Source organism: Manis javanica, chromosome 3, assembly GCF_040802235.1.
Source record: "Manis javanica isolate MJ-LG chromosome 3, MJ_LKY, whole genome shotgun sequence".
Taxonomy (NCBI): domain Eukaryota; kingdom Metazoa; phylum Chordata; class Mammalia; order Pholidota; family Manidae; genus Manis; species Manis javanica.
This window is the reverse complement of record NC_133158.1, coordinates 112,316,590-112,343,548: the sequence shown is the minus strand read 5'-3', so window position 1 is coordinate 112,343,548 and position 26,959 is coordinate 112,316,590. Positions and strand designations below refer to the sequence as shown.

Sequence of the window (26,959 nt, the reverse complement as noted above, 5' to 3'; positions counted from 1 at the left end):
TGTTCACCATTCCTAATTTTCTTTGTGCATACCAACCCTTCCTAGTGTCCTCCAGAATAAAAACAGTTTGGACCTATTCTTAATTAGTCAGACATTATTATCCACAGAAATAGAAAAATATAAATTATGGTTTAAGTGAAAAGATAAGAATCTTCCTGATTCTAGGTTAAAAAAAATTGTTCACATTTTTGCTGGTTCTTTAGCCCCTACCTGCCAACACAGGTTCTCTAACCCCTGTCAAAGGCCCCCTCTTCTTTCTCAGTCCCCAGAGGCTGCCTTTAATGTGTTCCATCCCATAGCATCTGCTACCACTCCTCAGTTCCCTGACAAGCAAGCTGCGTGCCGGAGGTTGCCCTGAATCTTTAGAGAGCCAGAGCTGTATCCTTGGCAGAGTGGAGGAGAGCTCTTTGTATTTCATACTATGGAATTTGGGGGCCTCAAAGCAATGTTGCTTAGGCCTCAGCATCTTACACAAGTTAGTGAAACCAGTTTTCGTATTTTTTATACTCACCCTGTAACCTCAGTATGAGTCCAGCATGGGGACCAAATTATCCTCAGCACTTCTGCTCCTCTCTAAGGCTGTCTCTCTTGGTTAAATTACTGGGTTATTATTCCCTCATTGCATCCCACTTGTTCCTCTGATACACCCAGGTATGTCTGCACCCTAGAAATGGCAGGATCCAAGCTCAAGCTGAGGCAGAGTTCCCCATTACACACAGATGTCGAAATAGAGCTATGTGCATGCTAAGGCCAGGTAAACGGGCCTGATATAGTTTCTCAAGCCCAGAGACAGCAAGTTGCCTGATGAATCACAGCTCGGGACTGACTCCTGAGAGATAGGGAAAGGACCTCATTTTGAAAGAACTCACCCAAGCTGTTAGGTTGTAGCTGTCTGACACCTTATCGGTGTCACCTGGAATTTTGCTAATGGGAAGACTTATAAATCCTGCCAGTTCCTCTGCCTGCTCCTGGAGTGTGACAAAATGGGCCTTTTCATCCTCATGGGCAAGAGGGCGAGACTTGCTAAGGACACTTCTATTTATTCTATCCCCATAGCACCTCTGCCAGGGCCACCTGCTAGTCCCTTTATTCGAGTTAGAAAGAGGTGCCGCCTCCTCCTGATGAATCTAGCCAGGGATAGAGTAACAGCTTCCACCACACAGGGCCCCCTCTGATTCTCCAGAGCAGACAGCTATTGGGAGAAGAATGGCTCCATCACAACCTACCTTTTACCTATGGGTAATTGAAACCCAGAGAGAATAAACTTGCCCAAGGTCACACAGTGAGTCAGTCATAACAAAAGAGCAGAGCTCAGGACTCCTGAAGCCCAGCCCATGGAACTTCCACTGATCATCTCCGTGGGATAAGCAGCACAGTCGTGGCCCAGTCAGGAGCCAGGGCTCCCTCCCTAGGCAGCAGAGCAGGCCCAACGACTACCAAACTCGGTGTTCTTATTACCATGTCCTCTACCCACAACAGGGAGGATCTCCTTCCTGGGGAGGATCTCCTTCCTGGGTGCTCACTGGGGGTGATGACACAGCTGAGGATGTAAATGGAAGTGGATGACTAAGTAACAGTTTCTGGGGTCCATTCCTCATGTCCCCAACGAACATAGCGAACCACAGTTCTGGTCTACCTAGAACAATGGTTCTCAAACTGCTGATTGTTGGCCTTACTACCAGAGTTTTTGATCAATGGGTCAGAGGTGAGCCTGAGAACCTGCATGTCCAGCAAGCTTCCAGATGACGCTGATGCTGCTGGTCTGGGGAACACAGTTTCATAACCACTGCCCTAGAGAAACAGACAGCTCATCCTTTCTTCCTTCCCCTTCTTCACCCTCTTCCTCCTGTCATCTCCCTCTGTTCTTTACGGCTTCCTTCTCTTCCAAAGCAAGATGGAGTGGGCCAGGCTCTGCCCAGGACCCGGGTTATGTTCCAGCTCTGTCGCTGAGTAAACGTGTGACCCAGGCAAGTCCCTGCTGCTCTCCAGGCCTGGGAGAGGCAGCCACACGGACCGTAAGCTCCCCCGCCGCCGGCCTGCCAGTTGGGGACAGTTCCTCCCCAGCTCAACCCGTGCATCCCCAGACCCTCGGTGCAGCACATGCTTGAAAAGAGCATGAATGCAGTGGCTCAGAGCTTCCTTTCGATTCAGACCCTGGGATTCCGAGTACATCTTCACTTCAGATCTGAGCTTTCCCCCTCCGGTTAGACATGACACGTGGGGTCTTTCCAGGACGAGAGGAGGGGAGGACGCTCTGGAATCGGGGCCGGTTGTTGAAGGGACCAGGCCCTGGAACAGCCCGAGAGCGGGATAGCGGGTGGGGGCTGGGCCCCTGGGGCAGGATCCTGACTCTCAGGAACGGCGAGGCGCCTTCTCAGCGCTCGGAGCGCCCCGGGGTCCGGGGCACGGCTGTTAGATTCGCCCGCCCCCACCGCGCCTCCAGCCGAGGCTCCAGCAGGGGGCGCCAGAAAGAAGGCCAGGGCCAGTCAGGTCAGCCCAGGTGTCTGGTCTCCGGTGGGCGGGCGCGCCCGGGGCGTGGGCACCACCGAGGCACGCCCCGGCTGAATTTAAGTAGCTGCCGGCCTTTGCCAGGGAGGAAGGCGGGAGAGAGGTCCGGCTGCTGGTGACCCACTCGGACCCAGACCTAGGCACAGCCCGCACCCGACCGACCCCAGCTAGCTCTAGATCGCGACATGCGCGGTCCGAACTTGGCTCTGTGCCTCCTCCTGGCTCTGCGCACTGGTGAGGCCCCTCCGCCCCGCCGTGGGAGCAGGAGCAGGACCCCGAGCCCTCTCGCCCCCGGAGCAGGGTCCTTGGGTTGGGAATTGTGTCCTGAACCCGCGTCTCCCGGGAAAGGGGGGAGGCGTAGAAAGGCGCGAGGTGCAAATGAGGACCATGGAGGAAACTAGAGCTGATCCGGGCAGACGGGGATGTCTGGAAGGCTTCCTGGAGGAAGCGGCATTGAACTGGGCCTTGGAAAAGCGGACCTTGGGACCTGCGAGGGAGAGGCGCCGCCAGGGGCGTGGACGGGAGAGTCTAGAAGTGTTGCTGGGAGGGTAGGAGGGAAACCCGAGGGGTAAACGCTCTTGATAGACGTGGAAGGCCAAGGAGGGGTTGGCAGCCAGACAGACTCTACTTCTCCCGAGGCCCCCGCCGGAAGGGAGGCGGGAGAAGATTGGAGGGATTGGGATAGAAGGGTGGTGAGATACCTCCTGGGAGACCGCTCCAGGGCGCCCTGTAAGAGGGCTAGTAGCGCCCGGGGTTCGAAGCCTGGCTGGTGGGATGGAGGAGGGGGCGCGGGAGGGTCTCCGGGAGCTCGCGCGCAAAGGGCGTGGGCGGGGACCTCTGACCTCATCAATACAAAAATGGACGGCCACCCGGTTGAGCTCTGCAACTGCCAGTCCCACCAGGGTTCAGTCTTGCAGCCCAGAGGGGAGGGAAGATCCATATTCCAGGATGCTGCCTGGAGTGGAACGAGGCGAAGGGGATGGAAGGGAGGCTGTGGAGAAGCCAGCAGCCTTGACCCTTGAGGGGATGGGAAGCGCAAGCTGCTGTGAGAGGGTGGTCTGGTCCCCGAGCGCGGGACCTGGACCCAAAGGCGCACGTGAGCACAGGCTTCCCTGCAGTCTTGGCTGGGCAGGTGAGCGGTGGAGGAGCCCAGGTCTGCGAAGACACCCACCTCCAGGAACCCCGGCACTTCTGCAGGGCCCAGGCTGGGAGCTCCCTGGGACTCTAACCTGTTCAAATCACAGGATCCCACAGGGTCTCCCTAGGAGGAGGTACCTAAGCAGAAGCCCGTTGGGAACCCATGTTTCCCCTACACAGGTTTACTTACAACACAGAAGGTGGGTTTTCTCATCTGCTCTCTCAGATGACAAAACAAGCTCCAAGAGGTCAAATAAGCTGCCTAAAACCACCAGCTGGAAAGGCAGGAACTTGAACCCAACCTGCTGACTATTCAGCCTCCCCTTGACTGGGGCCTGGGCTGAGGGTGGTTTGCAGCAGACATAATCACAGCTGCCCCAGGAGGGTGCAAGCCTGCTCAAGGGCAGCCACAGCCACTTCCCAGTCTCATGTCCCAGTTCATGTAGGCCCAAGGACAACACTGAGTGAGAGCACCCAGTCCAAAACCCTCTTCTTGGGGGACACAGAGGCCCAAAGAGGGGCAGGAAACCGCCTTGTCACTGAGCTGGGCCTCCCCAGCAAGTGCTCCTTTACCCACCAGGCTGCACCCCAGGATGGTGGGGAGGGAGAGGAGAGCTGAGATACTACCCTGGGAAAGCCGCCCTGGCCTCTGTACAGGGCCGACCTCTGAGCTGCCCCACCTGCCCAGTGCAGGGATTTGCACATGCCACAGCACAGCTTCGCTCTTTCCCAGTGTGACACCTCTTTGTACTTCAGTCCCTCCCAGTGAGAGGGCAAGGCTGTGGCAGAGGACCAGCTATACATGCTGATGGGGTCACACAGAGCCACCGGAGCCACCCTCCATGGTGTGGGCCATAGACTGGGGGTGAAGAGGGAACGAGGCCTCACTGTCTTCTGCTCCCAGCCCTCGGTGGGATGGAGGTGCGGTGGTGTACCACCTCAGACCCAGAGCAGCAGAAATGCAGCGACATGAGCAAGGCCTTCCAGGAAGCTGGTATCCAACCCTCCCTCCTGTGCGTCCAGGGCACGTCTGCCGACCACTGCGTCCAGCTCATCACGGTGAGTCCTCTCCCTTGCACTCTGCTGCCGCCACCACCCAGACAAAAGGGCTCTGACTCAGGATGGAGCACACAACAGCCTCATTCACTGGGAAAGGCTCCAGGGTCCCCCGCAAACCAGGCCGGTGATAGGATCTCCTGAGTTCCCGTAGCAACAAGGGCCAACTTGTTTCCTGCAGGGCCCAGGCCAGTGCTGGAGGCCTCGGAAAGGGCCCCGGCTCAGCTGGGCACCAGTGGGGAGAGGTTTCTGAGAAGCAGGGTTTTCCTTCCACAAGGCCCCTGCTAGCATAGGGACAAGCCCTACCCACCCCAGGGGAGCCCAGACAACAGGCCCCTCCGTGACTCATGGTGGTTACTCACTCTGCCGTGGAGTTTTCCAGAATGGGGCTGGTGTGGTTTCTCAAGAAGGAGAAATGGGGGCCAGCAATCCTAATGAGGCTCTGTGTGGTGGTGTTGGGAGGCTGGGGGAAGAGTGGCAGATCTGCCAAACTAGCTCTGATGATACTCAGAGGCAGGACTTTAGTGGAAAGACAAGGTGATGGAGGGAAGCCTGAGAGGCAGGCACCAGGGAATCTAGGTTTTCAGTTCAGCTCAGCCCTTGGTATGCCCCCAAAACCTGATCCAATCATAGTCCCGCTATGACAGACTCAGGGGGTTAGGTCAGGCTCCACTGTGAGGAGGCCAGTTACAGGGAACTATAATTCTGTCTGTAGACACACTGAGAGTGCCATTTGTGTTTTATAATGAAAAGAAAAAAGATAAAAAGGGCATTTATAGGATTCAGTCTGCATCTTACAGAGAAAACCTGAGAAACCAATCAGCAGTGGAGGCAGGGGGCTGAGAAACAAAACAGTGAGGTAGACTCACTTTTCCCTAAATACCATTTTGTACTGTCACCTGAAGTCAACACGGTCATTGCACTTAAGGAAAAATGTTAATCAGTGGCTTACGAAGGACCATGATCTGAGAGCAGCCCGGTAGCGTGTTCTGATAAACTGCTCCAAAGCCGCTTTATTTTGGAAGATCTTAAATACGTTTTTACAACAGGGGGTGGGTGCTGGAGAGAAGTTATGTCAATCAATACATCAGGGCAGCGTTGTAACAGAGCAGACAATAATATTCTGCTGCCATCTGTGTGTGAGAGGAAGCAACGATTGGTAGGGCTAATCATTCTCCTGCAGCATTCTATTAGGGATGTAAGAACTAGACCAGCTTGTCTTGTTTGGAGCATTCCAGGCTGTTTTTTTTCCGGTCGTGGGTGAGGGGTGAGGAGCTGTGCGTTCTGTGACACAGGCAGTGCAGCTGCAGGGTATCTCCCCAGCGCAGCAGGAGCCCACCTGGCTGACTGGGGGCCCTCACCACTGCACGGCTCTTTGCCTGTGAGGCCACTGTGGGGAACACAAAACTTCAATTTATTTCACAGTACTGTCTGATTTTTTTACTATGTATTATAAGTCCTATAAAATTAATTATTTTAAAATAACACAATTAGAAAAACAAGAGAAGCCCTTGGCCTAGGAGATCTGTCACCTTGGGCCTGGTAAATGGGAGACCCCTAAGCCTTGGTGGGGGCAGGACCTGCAAGGCTGAGCCTGGACAGGGCTCCTGGGCCAGGTGAAAGGACCAGTGTGGACCTCCAGGGCATTTCAAGAGGTCCTAAGCAGACTAGGGGTCATCCCTGAGTGCCTTGCTGAGTAGGCCCAGGGATCTGGGTCTCACTGACCCTCATGTTCTCAGCAGGCCCGGGAGGCTGACGCCATCACACTGGATGGAGGAGCCATTTATGAAGCGGGGAGGGCACATGGCCTGAAGCCCGTGGTGGGCGAAGTGTATGATCAAGGTCAGAGGGCTGAGTGGGAGGAGAGGCGGGAGGGGAGAGGCAGTGGCTCAGCAGTGTGTCCCTGCTGGGCCAGACTACCCTGCAACCCCCAGGCTGGTCAGTAGCCCTGGCAAGCATGGAATGGGGATCAGCCTGGGCAAGAGGTGGTACCTGGGAGCCCAACAGACCAAGAACCGAATCCCAGCACCGCTCCTTTCTGTGATCTTCTGTGACCTTGGATAACATCCGCTTCCTTGACTGCAAAGTGGGAATAGGGATCCCTGCCCTGTCATATGGACTACACAAGCCAGTGTGTGGCACCTGACATGTAGTATGTGCTCAGAAAAGTGCATTCCTTTGTTCATTCCTGACTCAGCCTGCCCTTTGTACCTCCCCCCCGCCTCTACTTGTCCAAGGCCTATCCTCTGTCACAGCTCAGCTGTCACCTCCAAGCAGCTCCCCTAAGCCCTCCCACCCCAGCAAAGGGCCTCTTTCCTGCTTTTTCAGAGCACTCACTCCTGCCACTAATGCCTTGTTTACCGGTCAGAATTGTTTACGGAGCAGAATTTCACCGGTCAGTCCCCTGAGGAGTCCCCCTGGGTACCTGGCACCCAGCACAGGGTCTTCTTGCTTGGTTATTTGTTGAACTGATGACTGTCAGATGATACAGGACAGTCCAACCCTGCAAACCAGCCAGGCTTTCCACTCAAAGTCTAGGAACAGCCCTGCCTTGTGGGCCCCAAACACCACCCTTCCTCTTTAATTATTTCAACACATTTATTGAGCACCTATTATATGCCAGTCATGAGCATAGAGTAGTAAGCAAGAGAGCCCATTCCCACCCACAGGGAGCAGGAGTCAGAGAGAAAACAGAGAAATGTAGTCATATACATGGTATCTGCTGCAAAGGAAGTAAGGCTCTGAGGGAGAAAATAAGGGGTGTGGGGAGAACAGACAGGAGGGCTTCTCTGAGGAGGTGACTTTTATTTTGAGCCTTGAGAAGGTTCTCATGTGGGAAAAAGTTTGGTGTGTTCAAGAAACTAGAAAGGGCACAGTGGGTGAGTCAGATGCTGGCCGGAGCCAGATCCAGGTGTGCAAAAACTGACACTGGCTTTGTTTTCTAGAACTGAACTTCATTCCAATCCTGGGCATCCCACCACCACAGGGCCATTGTGAGAGTTGGGACATGCCCATGGTCACCTGTCCCTAGAGATGAGTCATCCTTGGTCTGTTGGGCTCATCCCTTCTGGGCCACATATACCCCAGGGGAATTTTTGCAGAGCTGCTGACCCCTGCCGACCTATATGCATCCACTAAGACCACATTGCTAGCTTTCCTCTCTTCCCAAGCACCTCCCTCAGTACCAGGAAAACACTATTCCTAATCCAGAGGAACTCCATGTCCTGCTCCCCCTGCTCCTCCCAACCACCCTTCTTCCCACAACCATGATATCATTCCCTCAATCTTTCTAAATTCTCCAAAGGCCTAGACTTTTGGAAAACAATATACTTGGAGGCCCTTTCTGCTTTTGGTGCAGCTACAGAGCTTCCCCGATGTCCACAAATGGAGACCCAGCCAAGTGCCAGCTGACTTGGGAACGAAAAGGAAGAAATTAACTAATGAATTAATATGTCAAGATAGAATCTTGCACATGAGGGTGGATGAGGGCGGGGTCTTGGAGGAGACACTTGCTCTCTCAGTCACAAACACAGCACACCTGTACACATGTGGGCCCACGCACACATACATGCGCGTACCCGTGCCCTAGGTGCACATGCGTGCACACCGCCCTCTCCCACTGCTCTTGCCGGTCAGGGTCCAGGCCTCTCCCACGGATTCCCCCCTGCTGCTCTCACTCCCCTCCTCTCCCTCCTTCCAGAGGTCGGTACCTCCTATTATGCTGTAGCTGTGGTCAAGAGGAGCTCGCCTGTGACCATCAACACCCTGAAAGGCATTAAATCCTGCCACACGGGCATTAACAGGACGGTGGGCTGGAATGTACCTGTGGGCTACCTGGTGGAGAGTGGCCGCCTCTCGGTGATGGGCTGCGATGTGCTCAAAGGTGAGGGCTTCGAGCCGGGCAGGGACTTCTCAGCTCCTCCTGGGTGGTCCTCCCTTGCTTCTGTGCATGCTCTTCCCTTCCTGGATAGCCCTGCTCTGGGCTCATCTTCGCCTCAAGCCTCCTTTAAGGAGCATACAGATCCTCTTCTCTGGGGCCTCCTGGACACCTAGTAGGTGGGATCACTCCATCCTCTCTTTCACACTGGCTGCTGGTGTCACCACGATTTAAGTTTCTGCATGATTGGCTCCGGAACTGTCACCACTTCTCAGTGTCTGTTCCACAGCATTCCCCAACACAGCAAAGCACAGTGCCTAGCCCACAGTCGGGAGGTGGTGAATCGCCAACGAGTGGCACTCACCTCGTATAGATTGCTATTTCCAGAAATGTGTCCTGGGCTTTACAAGGTCAGAAACTATTTTTTTAGGACCCAAACAAGCTGCTGACTTGCTCCCAAAAAGCTCACAAGTGGCTGATCAGAGACCCACTGCTCCCCAATCGTCATTTGTAGTGAGAACAGGATTGTCCTGAAGCAGGAAGGGAATTGAGAGTGACCTGAAGGGGGTTGTTGAGAGTAAAGCTCACCAGGGGGTGAGGCGGAGACCTGAGGGGGCCTGGCCGAGCCCCAGCCCTCTGGCTACCTGGGTGGGAGCCCCGCATCTCACGCTCTGGCTCCTTTTCCCGGCCCCCGGCTGTGGCAGTCTCTCCATAGAGGGCACAGCCACGATGAGGTACCTGTGACATGACAGCCACATTCTCACACTGCCTTCTGAGGTTACACCACAGCCCGAGTAGAGTTTGGTGTGTCCCCAAGTCCCTTGTCCGTGAGTGTGCCTCCTGGTTTGCTCCACAGGTGACCAGGACTTCAGGAGGGCCGGGGGGTAGCATGCCAGAGAGTATAGTGGGCTTTTAAAGCCTAGACTTTGCTGTCAGATAGATGTGGATTTCAATTCCGGCCCTCAGGTAGGTTACTGTATCTCTCAGTTTCCTCATCTATAAAATGGGAAAATCAGCACTTAACTACGGTGCTGTAAGCTTGGGAGGACTGAGATAATTCACACACTGTCTTCACACAGTGCACAGCACAGTGTCCTCACTGCAGGGAGCTGTTTTTACTATTAGCTCAACTTTCATACCTCTTGGGAGCACCTCTGTTGTGCACACACATGCATGCATGGACCCATGCATGCACACATGGGCACACACACATGGGCATACCCCTACAAGCACATGCTACACATGCACACACATACATACATTGACCCCAACAGCCCCAACCACTGGGCAAACCAGCACAGCCCACAGAGCCAAGAAGCCATGGCCTCTCAGTTGGGGGCCAGTGTGAGTGGTTTTTCTGTCACTTGGAACATTTTTATTAAATAGCCTCTCCCCTGGGAGGATGCAAAAAGAAGACCAAGAAAGGGAGCCAGCCTGGAAGAGCACAGTCTACCTGGGCGACGAGCATGATGAGACAGGCTTGGGTGCAGAGCTGGCAGCCTGCTCACCGTGTGGCACTAGGGCATCCTCTGCAAAGGACAAATATTTGCCAATAGGGTAGACATGGAACCCCAGTGCTGGCAGGGGCCTGAAGAAAACAGGCAGATCCTGACCCCTTCACCGATGAGGCTTTCTTCTCTGCTGTTCCCTGCCTGCCCTGGTTTTTGAGAAGTGTTGACTATGAAATTAATTATTCTCATTAAGTAATAATTTATTTCTTCCCCACTTTCATTGATTACACATAACCAATTCTGAAATGAAACCCACAATGAGAACAGTATTTAGTTGATAGTTGTCCTATGTGGCCATTTTGGGTTAAATGTTTTAGTCCCCCTCCAATTTCACGCCATTTTTAAATAACAATAGTCATTCCCCGGTGCCCCTTGCTACTTTTGTGGGCCCAGTTTGGGAATCACTGATGAATTCAGTTCCCCAGTTCTGCTCCGACTGAAGTGGACTGAAGGTCCAGCGACTCCCTGGGGATCCAGCCCATCCTGACTGCCGCCTGCAGGGGCCTGAGCCCTTCTCTGGGAGACCAGGTGGGGGTCTCACGCTGTGCGGCTGACTGACTCCCTCTGCCTCCATCCCACAGCTGTCAGTGACTATTTTGGGGGCAGCTGCGTCCCTGGAGCAGGAGAGACCAGCTACTCAGAGACTCTCTGTCGCCTCTGCCGGGGTGACACCGCTGGGGAGGGGGTGTGTGACAAGAGCGCCCTGGAGAGATACTACGACTACAGCGGGGCCTTCCGGTGAGAGGGCGGGGCCTGGCCGGAGGTGAGTGAGGGCAGGGGCCTGAGGCCACAGAGGCTGGAGAAAAACACCTCGGCAGAGAGGCCCCCTGGGAGAGTGGCAACGTGAGCCAAGTCCCATCAAAGCGCCCTTTATATAGTCCGTGTGCCTGGCTAGTTTAAAAACATCACACTGGAATATGCCAGATTGGATTTTCTCACAAAATCAACATATGTGGTATATTTAGAGAGGCGAGGCTCAGAGAAAAAATGGTCCAGTCTTATGTCACTCCCATGTCCCCATTCTGACATCTCAGACCAGCAGGAAGGGCAGTGGGGGTTGGGGAGTGTGGCAGGGGCCCCCAGCAGCTTGACATTCAGGGCTGGCCTGGCTCTGCCCCTGATTCAGCGGGCACTTTAGAGAAGCCCTCCCTGGAGTCAAAAGACAGTCTCCAACAGCTTGTGGTGCGTTTCCGTCTGCCCACAGATGAGGAGGCATGCTCAGTGGGGACTGCAGTGGAAGCCTCCTGAGTCCTTCCAGCCACCCTGGCCTCAGTGTCTCCTCCTGGAAGGGGGCAGCCTGCTGGTGCCCTCATGCTCCAGGGTGTGATCTGGGTAAATGCAGTTTTTGACTCAGAGAAAAAGCAGTCCTTGGTCTTCCAAGCCAGAGACTCTCACTCAGCCCACCTCTCCTGGTGTCGTCTCCCCAGTACAGTCCCCACTTACCTGCTGGTTGTGGGAACCTGGGCAGCACCTTTGCCTGATGCCTGACCTGCCTCCGTCTCTGGGTAGGGACATACAGTGAACAATTAAGTCACAGGTTTTTGGTATGGCATGAGAGGGTGTAGTCCAGGTCCCTGCCTCAGGACAGGGGGTCTTCAAAACATCCAGAGCATTAAGGCTGCCAAGAGCAGCAGCAGCCCTATGAGCACCTGCGCCTCCAGGCCCTGAGCTCAGCTGGATAAGATCTGTATGGATTACAAGGGCCCTCTCCCTACCAGGAACCACTTCATTCCCACCTCACAGATGATAGAGGCTAGCACAGCTCCACAAGGTGGCAAAGCCACACAACCAACAGACTGGGGAGCTGGAGCCCTAGACTGCATGACTGTGAAGCCCATGTCCACCATGAGCAGCCCAAGGGCCAGGCCAGACCCTCAGGGCGAGGGTGGGCAGGAGCTCAGGGGAGCTCAGCAGCACACAGGCTCACTGGCTTCTCCACAGGTGCCTGGCAGAAGGCGCAGGGGATGTGGCCTTTGTGAAGCACAGCACGGTGCTGGAGAACACTGACGGTGAGTGGGAGGGGCTGCCCAGCCCTAACTACCGAAAGTGGATTCAAACTGCTCTGCGAGGCTCTGCCCTGTTGTCATCTTTATATGGCATTGGGTTCTAGTTCCACTTGAACATTAGCATCTGCTTTTGGAAAATCTTTTGCAGATCTCTGCACTTGGTCTCATCTACCATCCCTTCTCCTTTATCTTGAGAGGCCATCTGTTAACCCTGGATGAGGTCTTATTAAAGATAGGCTCATGTTATATGTTGATCCATTATATCATTGCTATTTAAATTTTTAAATTTTTAAATAATTGGGCTTTAGGAAAATTGCAAGAATAATTCAAAGAACTCCCATTCATTCATTCTTCACCCAGATTCTAACTTAACAGCATTTGCCACACTGGATTTATCATTCTTTCCATACATGTTTGTTCTTTCTGAGCTTTCTGAGACTATGTTTGCCTGTGTCACATCATTTAACGCTTCGGTATGTATCTCTGAAGAACAAGGAGATGTAGACCAGGCACAGAAATCAGATTCAGGATGTAACATTGACATAACACTGTTATTTAATCTACAGTCCATATTCCAGATTCACCAGTTGTCCCTATTCTGTCCTTTGTAGCAAGTTTTTTCAGGCTCAGGACCTGATCTGTGATCACACATGGTATTTACTTGTTAAATCTAATCAGTGTCCTTTAACTTGGAACAGTTTCTCAATCTTTGTTTTTTGTGACATTGATATTTAAAGAGTCAGGCCAGGTATTTTATAGAATGTCTCCTAATTTGGATTTGCCTAAGGACTGTTTGTTTGTTTTTAATGGAGATATAATTTACATACAGCAAAATGCACTCTTTTTGAAGTACAGCTCTATGATTTCTATCTAAAACACAGTTGTATAATCACCACCACAATCAAGGGCATGATTGTGACAGGCCCTTACCCCCAAGCTTCTTCCATGCCGTTTTCTAGCCAACTCCTTCTCCCCACCACCTGGCAACCACCAGTCAGACTTGTGTCTGTATGTTGGGCTGATCCTAACATCTGATCATTGTCTTTTTTAAAAAAATCATTATCCTTTTTTGTTAATCTTTACTTTTTAAATCAGAAGGTCTATCATATAGTCTGACATTCATGAAGACACACAACATGAACTGGATTTTGAGAATGAAAAAAAAAAGTATTTGAAACAGGAGGAAGCACACTGGATTGTCTCCGGAGCAAGATGGTCCTGTGAAAACAGGAGGCCAGACCTGGGCCTGAGATGAGTCAAGCAAAGGAGAATTTGGAAGGTGGAGAAAGAATAGGGATGCATTGGGTCAAAATCATCTCTTTTTAAATTTTGGTGGTAATCTAAGGACATCTAAAAAAGCAATTATTTAAAGAGTATCTTTATGAGGAAAGATCGGTAAGAGTAAAAACGTGTAATTGACGTAAATGTCTAATGTAGTGAAGTTATATGGCTGTAGCTGTCCCCAGCCAGTGAAAACTGGAGTGGCAGATCAAAATCCCTAAATAATGCATTTGTCTCCTGGGAAAGCCAAATGATCCCCCAGAGTGCTGTACAAAGCTTTTGCAGCAGATCAAAAATAGAGAAAACTTGGGCTGGGGAGAAAGCAACACTGAGTAATTGTTGAGAGCGCTATAAATTATCATGCAGTCATTAAAAATGACCTTTGTGGAGTTTTCCAAACCATTATTCTCTTGGGTTTTGGTTTTTGTTTTTAAATAGTTTTGGAGTGAATACAGTTTTCATGATTCTACAAACTATCTCTTCCCCTCCTATGTCCTAATAAAGGTTTATCCTCCTTGTTTTAAAATTTTAAAGTCATAAAAATATTATGTAGGACCATCTGTGATATATTTTATCATGTGCATTACAATCCTTAAAATAAGTCTTCCTAATATTCCTATCTGGTGTTAATAATCACTCTTTCAAATAAATCTTTTCTACTAATAAATGAACTTTATACAAAGCTTCCAAGAATGTGGAAGAATATTTTTAAGTGGTAAGTGAAAAAAAACTAGGATGAAATACTGCCTATCAAGTATGTCTTTAACCGTATTTAAAGTGGTTAGATAATAGAATAGAAAAGACTTGAAATAAATATATCAAAATATTAATAGTTATATTAGTATATAGGCAAAACTTTGGGGAGTTTCTCTTTTCACTCTGGGCCACGGTTCTGTCAGGGTTTGTTCCCACCACGGCCCCTGCCCTGTCCTCTGCTCAGGCAAATGTAATGCCTGATGGCCACTCCTGGTACATTTCTCTTTCTCATCCTAAATTCTCTTATTCTTTTACTCTTTTTATCTTCCATAAATAGTCCTATTTATATGTGTTGTATTATTGGCAGATACTGCAAATCCATTTTATTGATAGAAACTGGTGAGAGAGAAAATGCAAGTAAATAGACACAGTCTCTGGAGACATGTGGTTTTATAACATGCAGCCACCAAGCTCCTCTTCATTCTGGGCCTGGTTCTCAGCCCTGGAAGAGTTTCTTTTTGCTGTGAGTCTGTGTCCTTTGACACCCTAGCCTCTCCCCAGGCTCACTGTCCTGGCCTTCCCTGAGGCCCTTCCCAGCTCCTCCGAGGACAGGAGTTAGCTCACCACAGGTTTACCATCTTCCCAGGGAAAACCCTGCCCTCCTGGGGCCAGGCGCTGCTGTCACGGGACTTTGAGCTGCTGTGCCGGGATGGCAGCCGAGCCGATGTCACCGAGTGGAGGCAATGCCACCTGGCCCGAGTGCCTGCTCACGCTGTAGTAGTCCGGGCTGATGCAGATGGGGGCCTCATCTTCCGGCTGCTCAACGAAGGCCAGGTGACGCAGGGCACCCCCTACGCAGCTTCCCGGGTGGTGCTGGACCTTCTTGTATCTCACCAGGATGGGAGCTCAGGGCTGGTGCCATCCTGGGGCTAGGCGACACCTGAGGACCTCCCGTGGGACCGACCCCAGCCAGGGGCCTCTGTGGTGTCTAACCTCAGGCCAGGCCAGTGTGCAGGGCAGACCGCCCATGCTAGCTGGTAGTGAGGACAGCTGGCCACAGAGGGGATAGCAGGTGCTCAGGCTCCCCTTAGAGAAAGTTCCTGGTTCTTGTGGCTCTTAAGCCAAACCAGAACATAGGAGCAAATAAACAAAATGATAAACCAATCAATGTCAAAGTACACCATTAATTACAGCGAATAATATTTTGCTGAAACCGCTACTTACAAAAGCAGCAAATTTCTGACTGAAAACACCAGCTTTAATTTTGCCCCATCCAGGCCACCTCTGCCAAGCCCCATTGCCTGTCCTCAGTACCATCCCAGCCTGGGCCACGAGGGTGTTCAGTCAGTTGAGTGTGACAGAGGGCACTGGGATTGCTCAGAGTAGGCGCCTGGCCGAGGGAACAGGAAGAAGGAGGTGGTGGCTGACCTGGGAGGAAAGGATGTGGCCCTGGCAGCACCTCACCAGCCCCACCTCCACCTTGACACACAGCGTCTGTTCAGCCATGAGGACAGCAGCTTCCAGATGTTCAGCTCTGAGGCCTATGGCCAGAAGAACCTGCTGTTCAAGGATGCCACCTCCGAGTTGGTGCCCATTGCCACGCAGACGTACGAGGCGTGGCTGGGCCGTGAATACCTTCATGCCATGAAGGGTCTCCTCTGTGACCCCAACCGTGAGTCCGCCTATCTCTTCTCCCGCTGGCTGTGCCCAGCCCGACCGCAGGAGTGGCAGTGCTTCCTGGAGAGGTGGATGGGCAGGACACTAACCCCAGGGGTGCCTCTTGGCCTCCATAAGAGCCTGTTGCTTCCACCTCCCTGCCTCTGGGGTTTGGAGGAGGAAGCATCTCTGGAGCTGCACGGCCTGCTGGACGCCTGCTCCACAGGGCTGGGTTCGAGCCGTCAGGGCCTGTCTTGGGAAGGGTCTCCTTGCCCCCCACACAGAGGTCATCAAGTCCTGGTCAGTGCCCCACTCCTCCTCCTCTCCACCCCATGGCTCAGTCCTTGTCTCTCACCCGAACCACTGCAGTGGCCTATAAATATGCTTCCTGCCTCCAGCCTCCTTCCCCATATAACCTTGCCTATAGCCAGGGAAACAGGATGCCACTGAGTTAGATGCATGGCAGCCATGAACTGCCTTCTCACAGCCCCGTGAAAGAGGGACAGTTATCCCTTTCTGTGTGAGGAAACAGATCCCTTATAGCTAACAAGAGAAAGAGCCACAATTTCCCTTGTGTCTGACTCTAAGTTCTTCCTACTGAGGTGCCAGCCCTCTTGGCCCCTGCCCCAGGGGCCATGCTTGGCCCCCACCTCTGAGGCAGGTGAGCACACTGGGGAGCACATGTTCACACCCACACAGGTCTGCCCCACTACCTGCGCTGGTGTGTGCTGTCCACTGCCGAGATCCAGAAGTGTGGAGACATGGCTGTGGCCTTCAGCCGGCAGAGGCTCAAGCCGGAGATCCAGTGTGTGTCGGCCGAGTCTCCCCAGCACTGCGTGGAGTGGATCCAGGTGGGGCCACCCCCAGAGGAGCACAGCAACCCAGGTGGGAGGGCCATGGTGGGGCCTGGGGTGGTCCTTGCCGGCCTGCCCCCTGCCCTGCCTGGTCTGGAGGACCCAGGGCAGCCTGGGGGGAGACGATGGTTTCCTGTGACAACCCCACAGATAGGAGAGGAGGAGGGACCCGTGCAGATGGGCAGAGGTAGGCTGTTTCCCTAGGAGAAGCCCAGATCCTCGCCGAGCAGTGGGCAAGGAGCAGAAGGAGCACAAGCCTGGCCCAGCCTGGCACCCGCCGCCCCTGTGGTTTCCAGCAAGCCCCCTCCCTTTCTGAGGCTCAGTTTCCCTTGTGCCCCACAGGGCAATGGGGTGGGGGCAGCGTTGCATCATTGTTATACATTTTGACAGCAACCCACAGTCAGAAATGCATTTTACAGCAATCACACCTAGCACACCAAAACATTTCTATCAAAGGTAAATGTGTAAAAAGAACATCCCTTATTTAGAGACAGGAAGCAAAGCAGTACTTACCCTAAGTACAGTGTACGCTGATATTTCTATCGGCTTGGGGGTGGAGGGCTCTTTATTTTCCTAGTGCTGGGCAGGCTGTCCTGGGTGTGGGTGGCAGGTTCCATGGGCCCCAGAGCAGGAACAGATATCGGAGGGAGGTTTTAGCTCCCTCCAGGCAAGAGCCTTCTGTCTGAGTTCACAGAGGAGCAAGGTGCTGCCCAGGGGCGTGTGGGGAGAGGAGCGGACTTTGGGGCTTCCTTAGAACCCCAGCAAAAGGCTCAGACAGCCTCAGTTCTAAGGCTCAGATTTCGTGTCCAGTGTGGCTCTGACTCCCATTTCTTGCCCAGCCACAGTGACCCAGGGAAGAGACATCAGCCAGTCTGGGCCCAGGGCTATGGGTCCAGGGTTGGGCAGGGTTCCTCTCCTAACACAGTGGGTCGGAGAAGGTCTGGGTGGGGGAAGAGAGGCCCCCAGAGATGGACCCTCCAGGCTCAAAATAATGCTATTGCCTGTTATTCCTCCACCATAACTTCATGCCTCTGGGTCTGAATGGTGGGGGACACTTTCCTGGGGTGCAGGTGCCCCTTCTCTCCCCTGACCACCCCCTTCCCTCAGGATTTGTTACCCTACTATGGCTTGATTATGTTAACCCTTTAGCAGGGTTCAAGGGGCCACCTGTTCAGAGGCTTCAGAATGGACAGGCCAGGTGGAGCATGGGAGACCTGCAGGGCTCCAGGGGTCCAGGGGAAGAGGGCCTGGGCCCCTCTGGCTGCCTTCTGAGGAAGGCTTTATCCCTCAACCGTGGAGCCCCCTCCACAGGCCCTAAGACAGCTGTCCTTTGAGAACTGGCTCATTCCTCCATTTGTACACACATTCAACAAATATATAGTTGACCCTTGCACAATGCAGGGGTTGGGCCACTGACCCCCTGCACAGTCAAAAGTCATGTATAACTTTTGACTCCCCAAAAATGTAAACTACTTATAGCCTACTCTTAACCAGAAGACTTGCCAGAAATATAAACAATTGATTCACACATATTTTGTATGTTATATGTATTATATACTGTATTCTTACAATAAAGTAGGCTAGAGAAAAGAAACTTTTTTTCGAATTGTCACTAATCTCAAAAAAATTCTCATTATGTTTATTGAAAAAATCCATGTGCAGTTCAAATCCATGTTGTTCAAGGGTCAGCTGTATATTGCATTTGTGCTGTGTGCCACCCCTTGGCCAGGTGTCAGGGATACAGCATGGTCCCCAAGAGACCGAGCCCTGGCACCTCCATCAGATCCTACCACCCAGAGCTGTCCTGGGGCCCTCTCCAGCCCAGTCCCTCTTTCTCTCTTCCTTCAGGCTGGACAAATTGATGCTGTGACCCTGCAGGGTGAGGATATCTACATGGCAGGGAAGAGATACAGCCTGGTTCCAGCGGCTGGGGAACACTATGCCCGTGAGTGCAGGTGCTACCCGCCTGGGCTGGGCTGGGCTGGGAGGTGGTTGATATTTACATGTATATATAATGTCATCTCGCAGCTGTTTTCAAAAGCTCCAAATCCCACCCAAGGACTCTCCCTGGGCTGGTCACTGTCTGCCCTGGGCAAGCCCCTCCTGCCCCAGCCCTCAGTTTTCCCATCTAGTCATTAAAAGTCTGGCAGGCATTGGCAAACCTCCTGTACAGGGTCAGAGAGTAAATACTTTTGGCTTTGCAGGCTATATATAGACTTTTGCATATTTGGGGTTTTTTAAACAACTTTTTAAAAATATGAAACCATTCTTAGCTTGCAAGGCTGTACAAAACAAGCCAAATAGTTTGTCAGCCCCTCTACTAGAGGTCTTCTCAGCCTCCTCCAGCCTGAGGCTCATGAAAGGGGCCCTCAGCACCCTCCTTCCTGGAGCTCATACACCTTTGCAGTGGCCTGAGCTTGGGCCTTGGTGCTCTGTCCTCTTAAGTAGGCCCCAGGTCCCTTCCACTTAGATGTGAAAAATCTCTGGGCTAAGGAAAAGTGCTTCTGCAGACCCCAGCTGTGCCTCCCCCTTTCTCCCAGGAGGTGAGAAAAATACCACCTGCTTGTAAGGAAAAGACAGATATCCTTTTGGGTGGGAACTGTTATGGGGGTGAGAGGGACAGAACTCTGAAAAGTGGAGCCACTCATCAGTGATGTGGGTACAAGCAGGGGTCCCATTGCTAGATGTGCTGACATGCACCCGGCCCCCAGCTGGAGGAGTGCACTAAGGGAAGCAGGCTCCCTGTGGGGATTTGCCCCCACTTTTGTCCAGCTGAGCCAGGAAAGCACAGATGAAGGGCCTCACTGGTGCCCCCCTCCCCCAGTGGAGGACAGGAGCAGCTCCTACTACGTGGTGGCCGTAGTGAAGCGGAACAGCTCCTATGCCTTCACGCTGGACGAGCTTCGGGGGAAGCGCTCCTGCCACTCAGCCTTCGGCAGCCCCACCGGCTGGGACATCCCCGTGGGTGCCCTTGTGCACAGGGGCTTCATTCGGCCCAAGGACTGCGATGTCCTCACAGGTACCACCCTCCATAGGGGCACAGATGCTAAAACTCTTCTTTGGGGATGGCTGGGACAGGAGCCAGCTCTGGGGCTTTGGGGGCCCTCTCCCAGCAGGACCCACAAAAGGCAGCCCAGAGAGATTCCCCCTTCCTCCTTGGCATGCCCCTTGTTCTTGGGAAGATTGAAAATATTCTTGGCCACACTGACAACAGTCTGTGAGGTGTCTGCGTGGTGGGACCATGGAGGGTGTCATGGCACCCCACCCACTTACTCACCCAGAATGGAACTAGCTCCAGTGAGTATGGGGAGCAGGGTGCACACATGGGCTTCTGGCCTGGTATATCACTGTCCAGTCATGGGGCTGTCCCCAACCCCCACAGGCCCCAGGAATCTGGGGGACCTTGCTGGAAAGTGGCCAGCTATCTGAATAAGACACATTTACCAAGCACCTGCCATATGCCTTACACAGGGCCCGCCCTGTGTGTTAAATCATGCACATTCATGGTGACAGGAAGGCAGTGGGAAGCTGTGAGATCCCTGGGCTGACTGCGCACACACCTCTGTCCTGGCTGGCACCTCAGGGAAAAAAACACACTTCTTCCTAACCACCTAAACAAGCACATGGAGTGTTAGGGTGGCCACTCCCACTCCCAGGCAGCTGGGCAGTTGCTCTGACTGGAACAGAAGAGCTTATGAGATAATGATTTCCCCATCATTGAGGGAGTACAAGGGAAGGCTGGGTGACTACTTACCACAGCTTGTCCATAAGATTCTGTATCTAGACAACCTCTGTGTTCCCCACCCCTGGATTATCCAAGGAGGAGATGGGCTGCTCTGAGAAGGGTGGGCAGTGGATCAAATGGGCGGCCTTGAGCTGAGAGGCCAGCCCACGGGCAAAACTGTGGGGAGGGACCGTCTCCTCCCTTCCCCAGCCCCCTTTCTGCCACCGGCCCCTTAACACGGCCCTCCCCTGGCCCAGCGGTGAGTGAGTTCTTCAGCGCCAGCTGCGTGCCTGTGAACAACCCCAAAAACTACCCAGCCTCGCTGTGCGCGCTCTGCGTGGGGGATGAGCAGGGCCGAAACAAGTGTGTGGGCAACAGCCAGGAGAGGTACTACGGCTACAGCGGCGCTTTCAGGTACTGACTGGGCGGGCCCAGCGCGTGGACCTGGGGTCAGTGCAGAGGCTGGGACCCTCATGCCCTTACCTGCCTTGACCTTTTGTGTGTTAGGTGCCTGGCTGAGAATGCAGGGGACGTCGCCTTCGTCAAGCACACAACCGTCTTTGACAACACGAATGGTACATGAGTGGGCTGGGGACAGAGCAGGGCCAGATTCTGGGCACTGGGTGTTGCTCAGAATGGGGGCCAAGCGGCAGCGAGGAAAGACTGAGTCTAAAAGGCCATGCGCCTTAGAGATCTGAGGGGCGCCAAGGTAACAACCTCAGGCCATACATCCAGGTGTGCAAGACACATGACAGTCTTGACTGGTGTGGAATCCAAATCCCCATTCCACCAAAATGATAGAAACTCAACCTCAACCAATTTGGAGAGACCCCTTCCAGGGTGTTTATGTAGTTCTAAGGGGCACGGGTGGGGAAGACCCTCTCTAAGGGTCATCAGTTCACATCAGCATCTGGTCTTTGGTCCTGAGCAAGTCAGGGCCACATGCAAGGAAATCATTGCAGCCGCTAAGCCACAGAGGCAGAGCACAGCCCCATTCATAGCACATGGGGGGTTTTCCCTAGAGTCACCTTCCTGGGATCTACCTGGAAAAAAAAGCCAGGAACTCTGAGCTCCATGACCCCCTAAGCCCTACTGGGGTACATGATTTCCCTCCCCTCTCCTCTTCCCCCTCCATCAGGGAGCCTGTCGTTTTTGAAGGCTGGATTCCGTTTCCCTTCAAACCCTACTGTTTGCTCTTTCTGTATATTGTGCCTACACCACAGGCTTTAGAACCTCTGCACTGAGGCTTAATCCTCTCCACTCTGTCCTAACATATCTCTTCCCAGGAATACGTAGTGTGGCCTGAAGAGGAAGCAGAGATTGGTGAAAGGGCACCACATGCAGAGAAAAACATCAGTTCACATTTCAGAACTCAAGTCCCATCCTGCCTGTGAAGGTCCCTGGGGCTGTAGAACAGTTGTGGACAGAGCTGGGGACGGCGCTGCACCACACGCAGTCTCCCCTGCCAACCTCCCACTACGAAGACTCAGACTCGGGACCATGCCCCAGGGGCCGGGAGGAGGGAGTGTGTGTTCCCACAGCAGCCCAGGCTCTCTGTGGTCCTGGGATGGGGTCCGGGGAGGAAGGCAGGGGCTGGACGGGCCCTTACAAGATTCACTTGCAACAAGGCCCCCATCTCCCAGGGCCACACATTTCCCTTATTTTTATGCCTACTCATGGGCCCACCTGTAATTCCTTCTAGAAAAGGGAAGAAGGTGGATACTAAGTGAATACCTGAAGACATAAAAACTGTGATTCCCACAGGCAGTATTTCTCAGGAAGTCCTTGGACCAACCCACCAGCTTCAGAATCACTGGGTTGCTGGTTTAAAATGCAGATTCCTGGGCCACACTCTAGATCTACCAAAGGAGATTCTCTGCAAACAGTGGGGGAGGGGTGGGGGTGCTTTGAAACAGCCTCCTACAGATCAACAGGTGAAGCTATGCCCTCTGCAGGTTAGGGGAGGAGGTCAACCACCACCTCCAAGAGCCCAGCCCCACCTCAGGCTCCAGACCTGAAGCCCACAGCTGGGCTTTTTGCCGGAGAGTGAGTGCCTCAGTTTCTCCCCCTATAAAATGGGGGTAATCATACCTGCCCTGTGTTACTGTCGTGAGAACTGAGCAGTGCTTGTAAAATGCCTGTCACATGGTAGATACTTCCTGCTACCAACACTCTCGGCCCAGCTGGGTTCTCAGCCTGGTAAGAGAGCAGAGCAACTGGAGAATAGAGAGGGTGGCCAGATACTCCGCCTCTCCCCAGTCAAGGATGTGGGATCTGGAGACCAGAGGAGAGCAACCTGTCTCTCTTCATCCCTCCCCTCAGGCCACAGTTCCGAGCCCTGGGCTGCTGAGCTCCGGTCAGAGGACTTTGAGCTGCTGTGTCCGAATGGGGCCCGGGCTGAGGTGTCCCAGTTCGCAGCCTGCAACCTGGCGCAGATTCCGCCCCATGCCGTCATGGTCCGGCCGGACACCAACATCTTCACCGTGTATGGACTGCTGGACAAGGCCCAGGTGAGCCCTGAGGGGGCCGTGTCATTTGGGAGTGGGCGACAGAGGACAGCCAAGTCCCCAGGATGACTCAGGCTACCTGGAGCAGACCTCAGGAGAAACTGAGGAAGCCTGGATGTAAATTCTGTGATTTTCATTTAGCCAAGACATTTGTCCAGCAACTACCCTTTCTGCCTCATGCATTATTAATTTTTCCTTCTCACCTGGGCCATTCTCTCCAACACACAAGCCTGCTGTAAATTCTACCATCTTTAAATACAACTGAACCCTCTCCTGGTCTCGTGTGTTCTCGGAGCCATAATCCTGCTCCCCTCACAGCAAAGCTCCTTTGCAGAGCCAGCTCTTCTCTGGGCCCATGGCCACCTAGGCCTTTCCTCTGGCCTCTAAAGGATGGGGACTGCTCTAGACAGGCCCCCACCAGGGCCCTGAAACTGCCCTGCTCGAGGTCACAGTGACCCACGTTGCTAAGCCGAATGGCATCCACCGGGCTTCTCAGCAGCACAGGCCACAGCTGCCACCTCCTGGAGGCCCTGTCCCCCTTGGCGGCATGCCCACACCAGCCTGGCCCTCCTCCCAGTCTCCTTGGCTGGCTCCTCCCTGCTTCCCAGGCCTGGGCCTGGAATAACTGCAGTGCCCCAGGGTTCAGTCCTAGCCCCTCTTCTCCATCTGCACCTACACCCCTGTTGACCTCACCCAACCCTGTGTTACCAACTGCCATCTATTTACTGGTGGCTCCTAAATTTATACCCCCAGCACTGCTAACTTCCCGTCCTTCAGTCTCAAACTTACAACTCGAACAACTGCCTACTTGACACTTTGACCGGTATTGCTAACAGGCATTTCAAACTGAACAAGTCCAAAACAGGGCTCCCCTCCTTCCCTCAGCCTCTGCTACATCAGTGTCTTGCAACTTCTGCCTTTCATTTTCTCAGGAGTCATCTTGGACTCCCGTCTTCTGCTCATCCTTTCCATGCAGCCCATCAGAAAATCCTGTCAGCTGCACCATCAGAGTCTATTGAGAATTTGAACCCAGGCTGTCTGGCAACAGGGCCTCTGGTTCCTAATGCCCCCTTCCCCACAGCCCCCTGGAGTGATGTGGGAGGAGATCCCTGTGTGGGTGTACAGCTTCCTGGGGAGAAGGCTCGTAGCTTTCAGCAGACCCTCAAGAGGATTCTTGAGTCCCCTCAGAAAGACTGATGGCCACTTTACTCCTTTGTACTGCGGTAGCCATCATCATATCTCACTCCAGATCCCTTATGATTTCAAATCAGAGTCTTGGCACCCTGAAATTCCTTGCTCTTTGGTTCCTGAATGTAAAGCAGTTAGTAGCAAAGGACACCACTTGTGAGCCCCAATGAAAAGCAGGTTGGCTTTGGCACCTCCAGGACCTGTTTGGGGACGACCACAATAAGAACGGGTTCAAAATGTTCGACTCCTCCAACTATCATGGCCAAGACCTGCTTTTCAAGGATGCCACGATTCGGGCAGTGCCAGTGGGGGAGAAAACCACGTACCTCGACTGGCTGGGTGCCAACTATGTGGCAGCTCTGGAAGGGATGCTGTCTCAGCAGTGCTCGGGCACAGGTAGGCCCTGGCCTGGGGGTGGGCAGCCAGGGAAGCACTGGCCGGGTAGGTTCACATCCCACAGAGCAAGAGCAGGCGTCCTGCCATATTCCCCGGGCACCAGGCCCAGCCAAACCTCTCACGTGGAAACCCTGAGGGAACGGAAGGGTGTCCTGGGAGGTTACATATGATTAAGGTGAAATATCCCAGGAGGGTCTGAGCAGGACGGAAGGCTGCAGTCAGTCACAGCAGAAACACTGGCTGTGTAACCCAGACACACCTGGATAATGAATATAAATGCTACATGTAATATAGTTCAGAGGCTTGAGGCAACTATATAAATATACATGTGGTATAATTTCGAAAGGAATGAATATATAAAGAAATGGGGGAAAAGAAAAATTGTAATAGGGTAGAAAGAGGGAGCCTGGGGTGAGTTTGTACACAGAAGTTTGCTCATGAAGGCCCACCCCTGCGGCTGGGGCCTGACTGCCTCTGTTTGCGCCCCCAGCTGTCCCTGCCTCTCCGAGGTCCCTGCTGCCGCTCCTGCTGTGCCTCGCTGCGGGCCTCCTCCTGCACTCTCTCTGAAGCAGCTATGGGCCAGCCTCGCCCTCCCTGGGAATGGAAACCTACTCAGAAATCTCCATAAAAGTAAAGCTGTTCTCCTCGATAAATCCGGTTAACACTGCTCACAGAGAAATGTGTGATGGGAGAGCAAATGTGAGAAACCGTGGAGCTCTTCAGAGTGGGCACTGCAGACAAGTTTCCATGATTGCTTCAACCTGGAATAAAGATGAATGTTAAAGTTCCCCCACTTTGAGTGGGATGTGAGCGGGTCTCTCCTGCTGGAGCCCAGCCTCCGCCTCCCAAGCACCACCTGTCCCCCTGCTACCTGAGGCGGAGTGCTGGCCAGCCTCCCAGTCACGCCCCACCCACCAGCTGGCACCCTGCTTCCCTGCAAATCTGCAGGCCCTCACCACGGAAGCCTCACCAGGCTAGGCTTTGGAAAGGCCAGTTACCAAGTAAACAGGCTGAGCCCGGGCTTCCACAGGCCCTCTCTGCTGGAAATTGCCCTGCAGAGCCATGCAGGGAGGACCTGGGGAGATGACAGAGCCTGCGGGCACCTCCTCTGCCGGTTCCTACTTCCCCCTCCAGAGAATGGACATTGCACCTGGCACCCTCCCCATCAATCCCCACTCCATCCAGCCTCCCTCCTGAGGACACTGTAGCTGCCCACCAAAGGTGGCACCCACCAGCTGAGCCTGTACCAGGCCCTCCAAGGAGGTGAAGCTGCTGGGCAGAGGCAGCCCCTTGCCCTTGTCTTCTGTGAGTTGGCATAGCCCAGACCGCTGCACCCCTGGACTGGGGAGGGAAGGCAGGCCGGGGCTGGTCCTTGGGATGAAACCCTCAAGGGGTCCTCAGACAAAGGAAGTGCTCCTCAGTCAGAATTTTCACTCGGTGTGGGGCCTAACCTGGCCCAAACACCTGTGTGTTGCCAGGAGGGTAGGCCTCAGATCCCCCTGCCTGTGTGCCCCGCCTTTCAGTGAGGTCAGCTGCACAGGCTCTGCTGGGGCTGAGCCCTGTCAGCAGGTATCCTCACTCCTGAGTTTCCATCACATTATCCCCTTCCCCCGCCCCAGTGTGCCGCCCATGGCTTCTCAGGCTGAGGGGCTTGGCCTCGGGGACTGCCCGATGCGCTCTGGACCCTGGAGCAGGACGTGGCCAGGGCCTCTAAGGCAGCACAGGGCCCTCTGAGGAGGTGGGATGGGGAGATGCCTTTCTCCTCGTCAGAGGATCTATAGGCCCAGGTCCCACTGGCAGAAGATCTGCCTCCTCAGTGTGAGCCGGGGTCTCCTCACCCAGCCCTGCACCAAGTGGGCCCAAGGGCCACTCATTCTGGAGGGAGGGCTCCTCCTTCCAATCCCTGGCAAGTCGGCAGAAAGTGCCTGAAGAGGGTCTTCGCTCTACTCCATTTTTGCCAGGGCTGTCTGAGGAGCCGGAAAGTTTCCAGGACTGCCAGCTCTTACTCTGCAATTTCAGGGAAAAAAGTGAAAAGACGGAGAAGAAACTGGAGCAAACCACCCTCTCAGCTGACTGGGAGCCGCGTGGGCCTGGAGCTATTTGCATCCCAGTCTGCGGGGGCCTCGGGGGACGCTGATGACAGGCCAACTCCCTGCGCTTCGCCCCCATCTGTGGGCACTGGGACAGATCCCTTCCATCTCTCAGCAGCGAAGGAGGCCCCTGGCAGCATCCTGGCTGTAGTCACTCCATCCAAAAGAGTCCTGGTCACGGTGCTGGGGCAAGCCCCCACCCCACTGAGGGGGGCCAGAAGGAGCCGGCCTCTGCTACCAAGCTCTGTACCCTCCTCACTGCAGAGAGTGAATGATTCTTCTCGGACCTGATGATTTTATTTTAAGGGAGATTTGTGCAGTGAGAAGTGTATTTTTGTGTGGCTACCTGGGCCACCAAAAGTGTAATCTGTGTGAATGTTTCCTGATATATGATTATTAGTTGACAGCAGAGGGCCACTGCTCTCTTGGTACTAATAAGAGATGTTAGTTGGTTTGCTAAATAAAGCCAAAT

The 26,959-nt window shown here is 53.5% G+C and overlaps 1 protein-coding gene across 1 annotated transcript; it reads left to right on the top strand.

The window, feature by feature from the left end:
• The first annotated feature begins 2,270 nt into the window (after nucleotides 1–2,270).
• On the top strand, nucleotides 2,271–26,959 carry MELTF (melanotransferrin). Its single transcript, XM_073231849.1, has 16 exons — nucleotides 2,271–2,742; nucleotides 4,550–4,704; nucleotides 6,444–6,543; nucleotides 8,402–8,584; nucleotides 10,671–10,827; nucleotides 12,031–12,098; nucleotides 14,719–14,906; nucleotides 15,564–15,744; nucleotides 16,428–16,579; nucleotides 18,431–18,527; nucleotides 19,407–19,601; nucleotides 20,564–20,720; nucleotides 20,814–20,881; nucleotides 22,629–22,816; nucleotides 24,199–24,397; nucleotides 24,888–26,959. Exons 1-16 carry the CDS (start codon nucleotides 2,694–2,696, stop codon nucleotides 24,962–24,964), a joined length of 2,214 nt encoding a protein of 737 aa, XP_073087950.1. The 5' UTR covers nucleotides 2,271–2,693; the 3' UTR covers nucleotides 24,965–26,959.

Coding starts and splice junctions, on each gene's coding strand:
- MELTF (XM_073231849.1), top strand. CDS start 2,694: ATGCGCGGTCCGAACTTGGCTCTGTGCCTCCTCCTGGCTCTGCGCACT. Junction 10,828..12,030: donor GACTACAGCGGGGCCTTCCG/GTGAGAGGGCGG, acceptor GCTTCTCCACAG/GTGCCTGGCAGAAGGCGCAG. Junction 19,602..20,563: donor GGACTGCGATGTCCTCACAG/GTACCACCCTCC, acceptor CCCCTGGCCCAG/CGGTGAGTGAGTTCTTCAGC.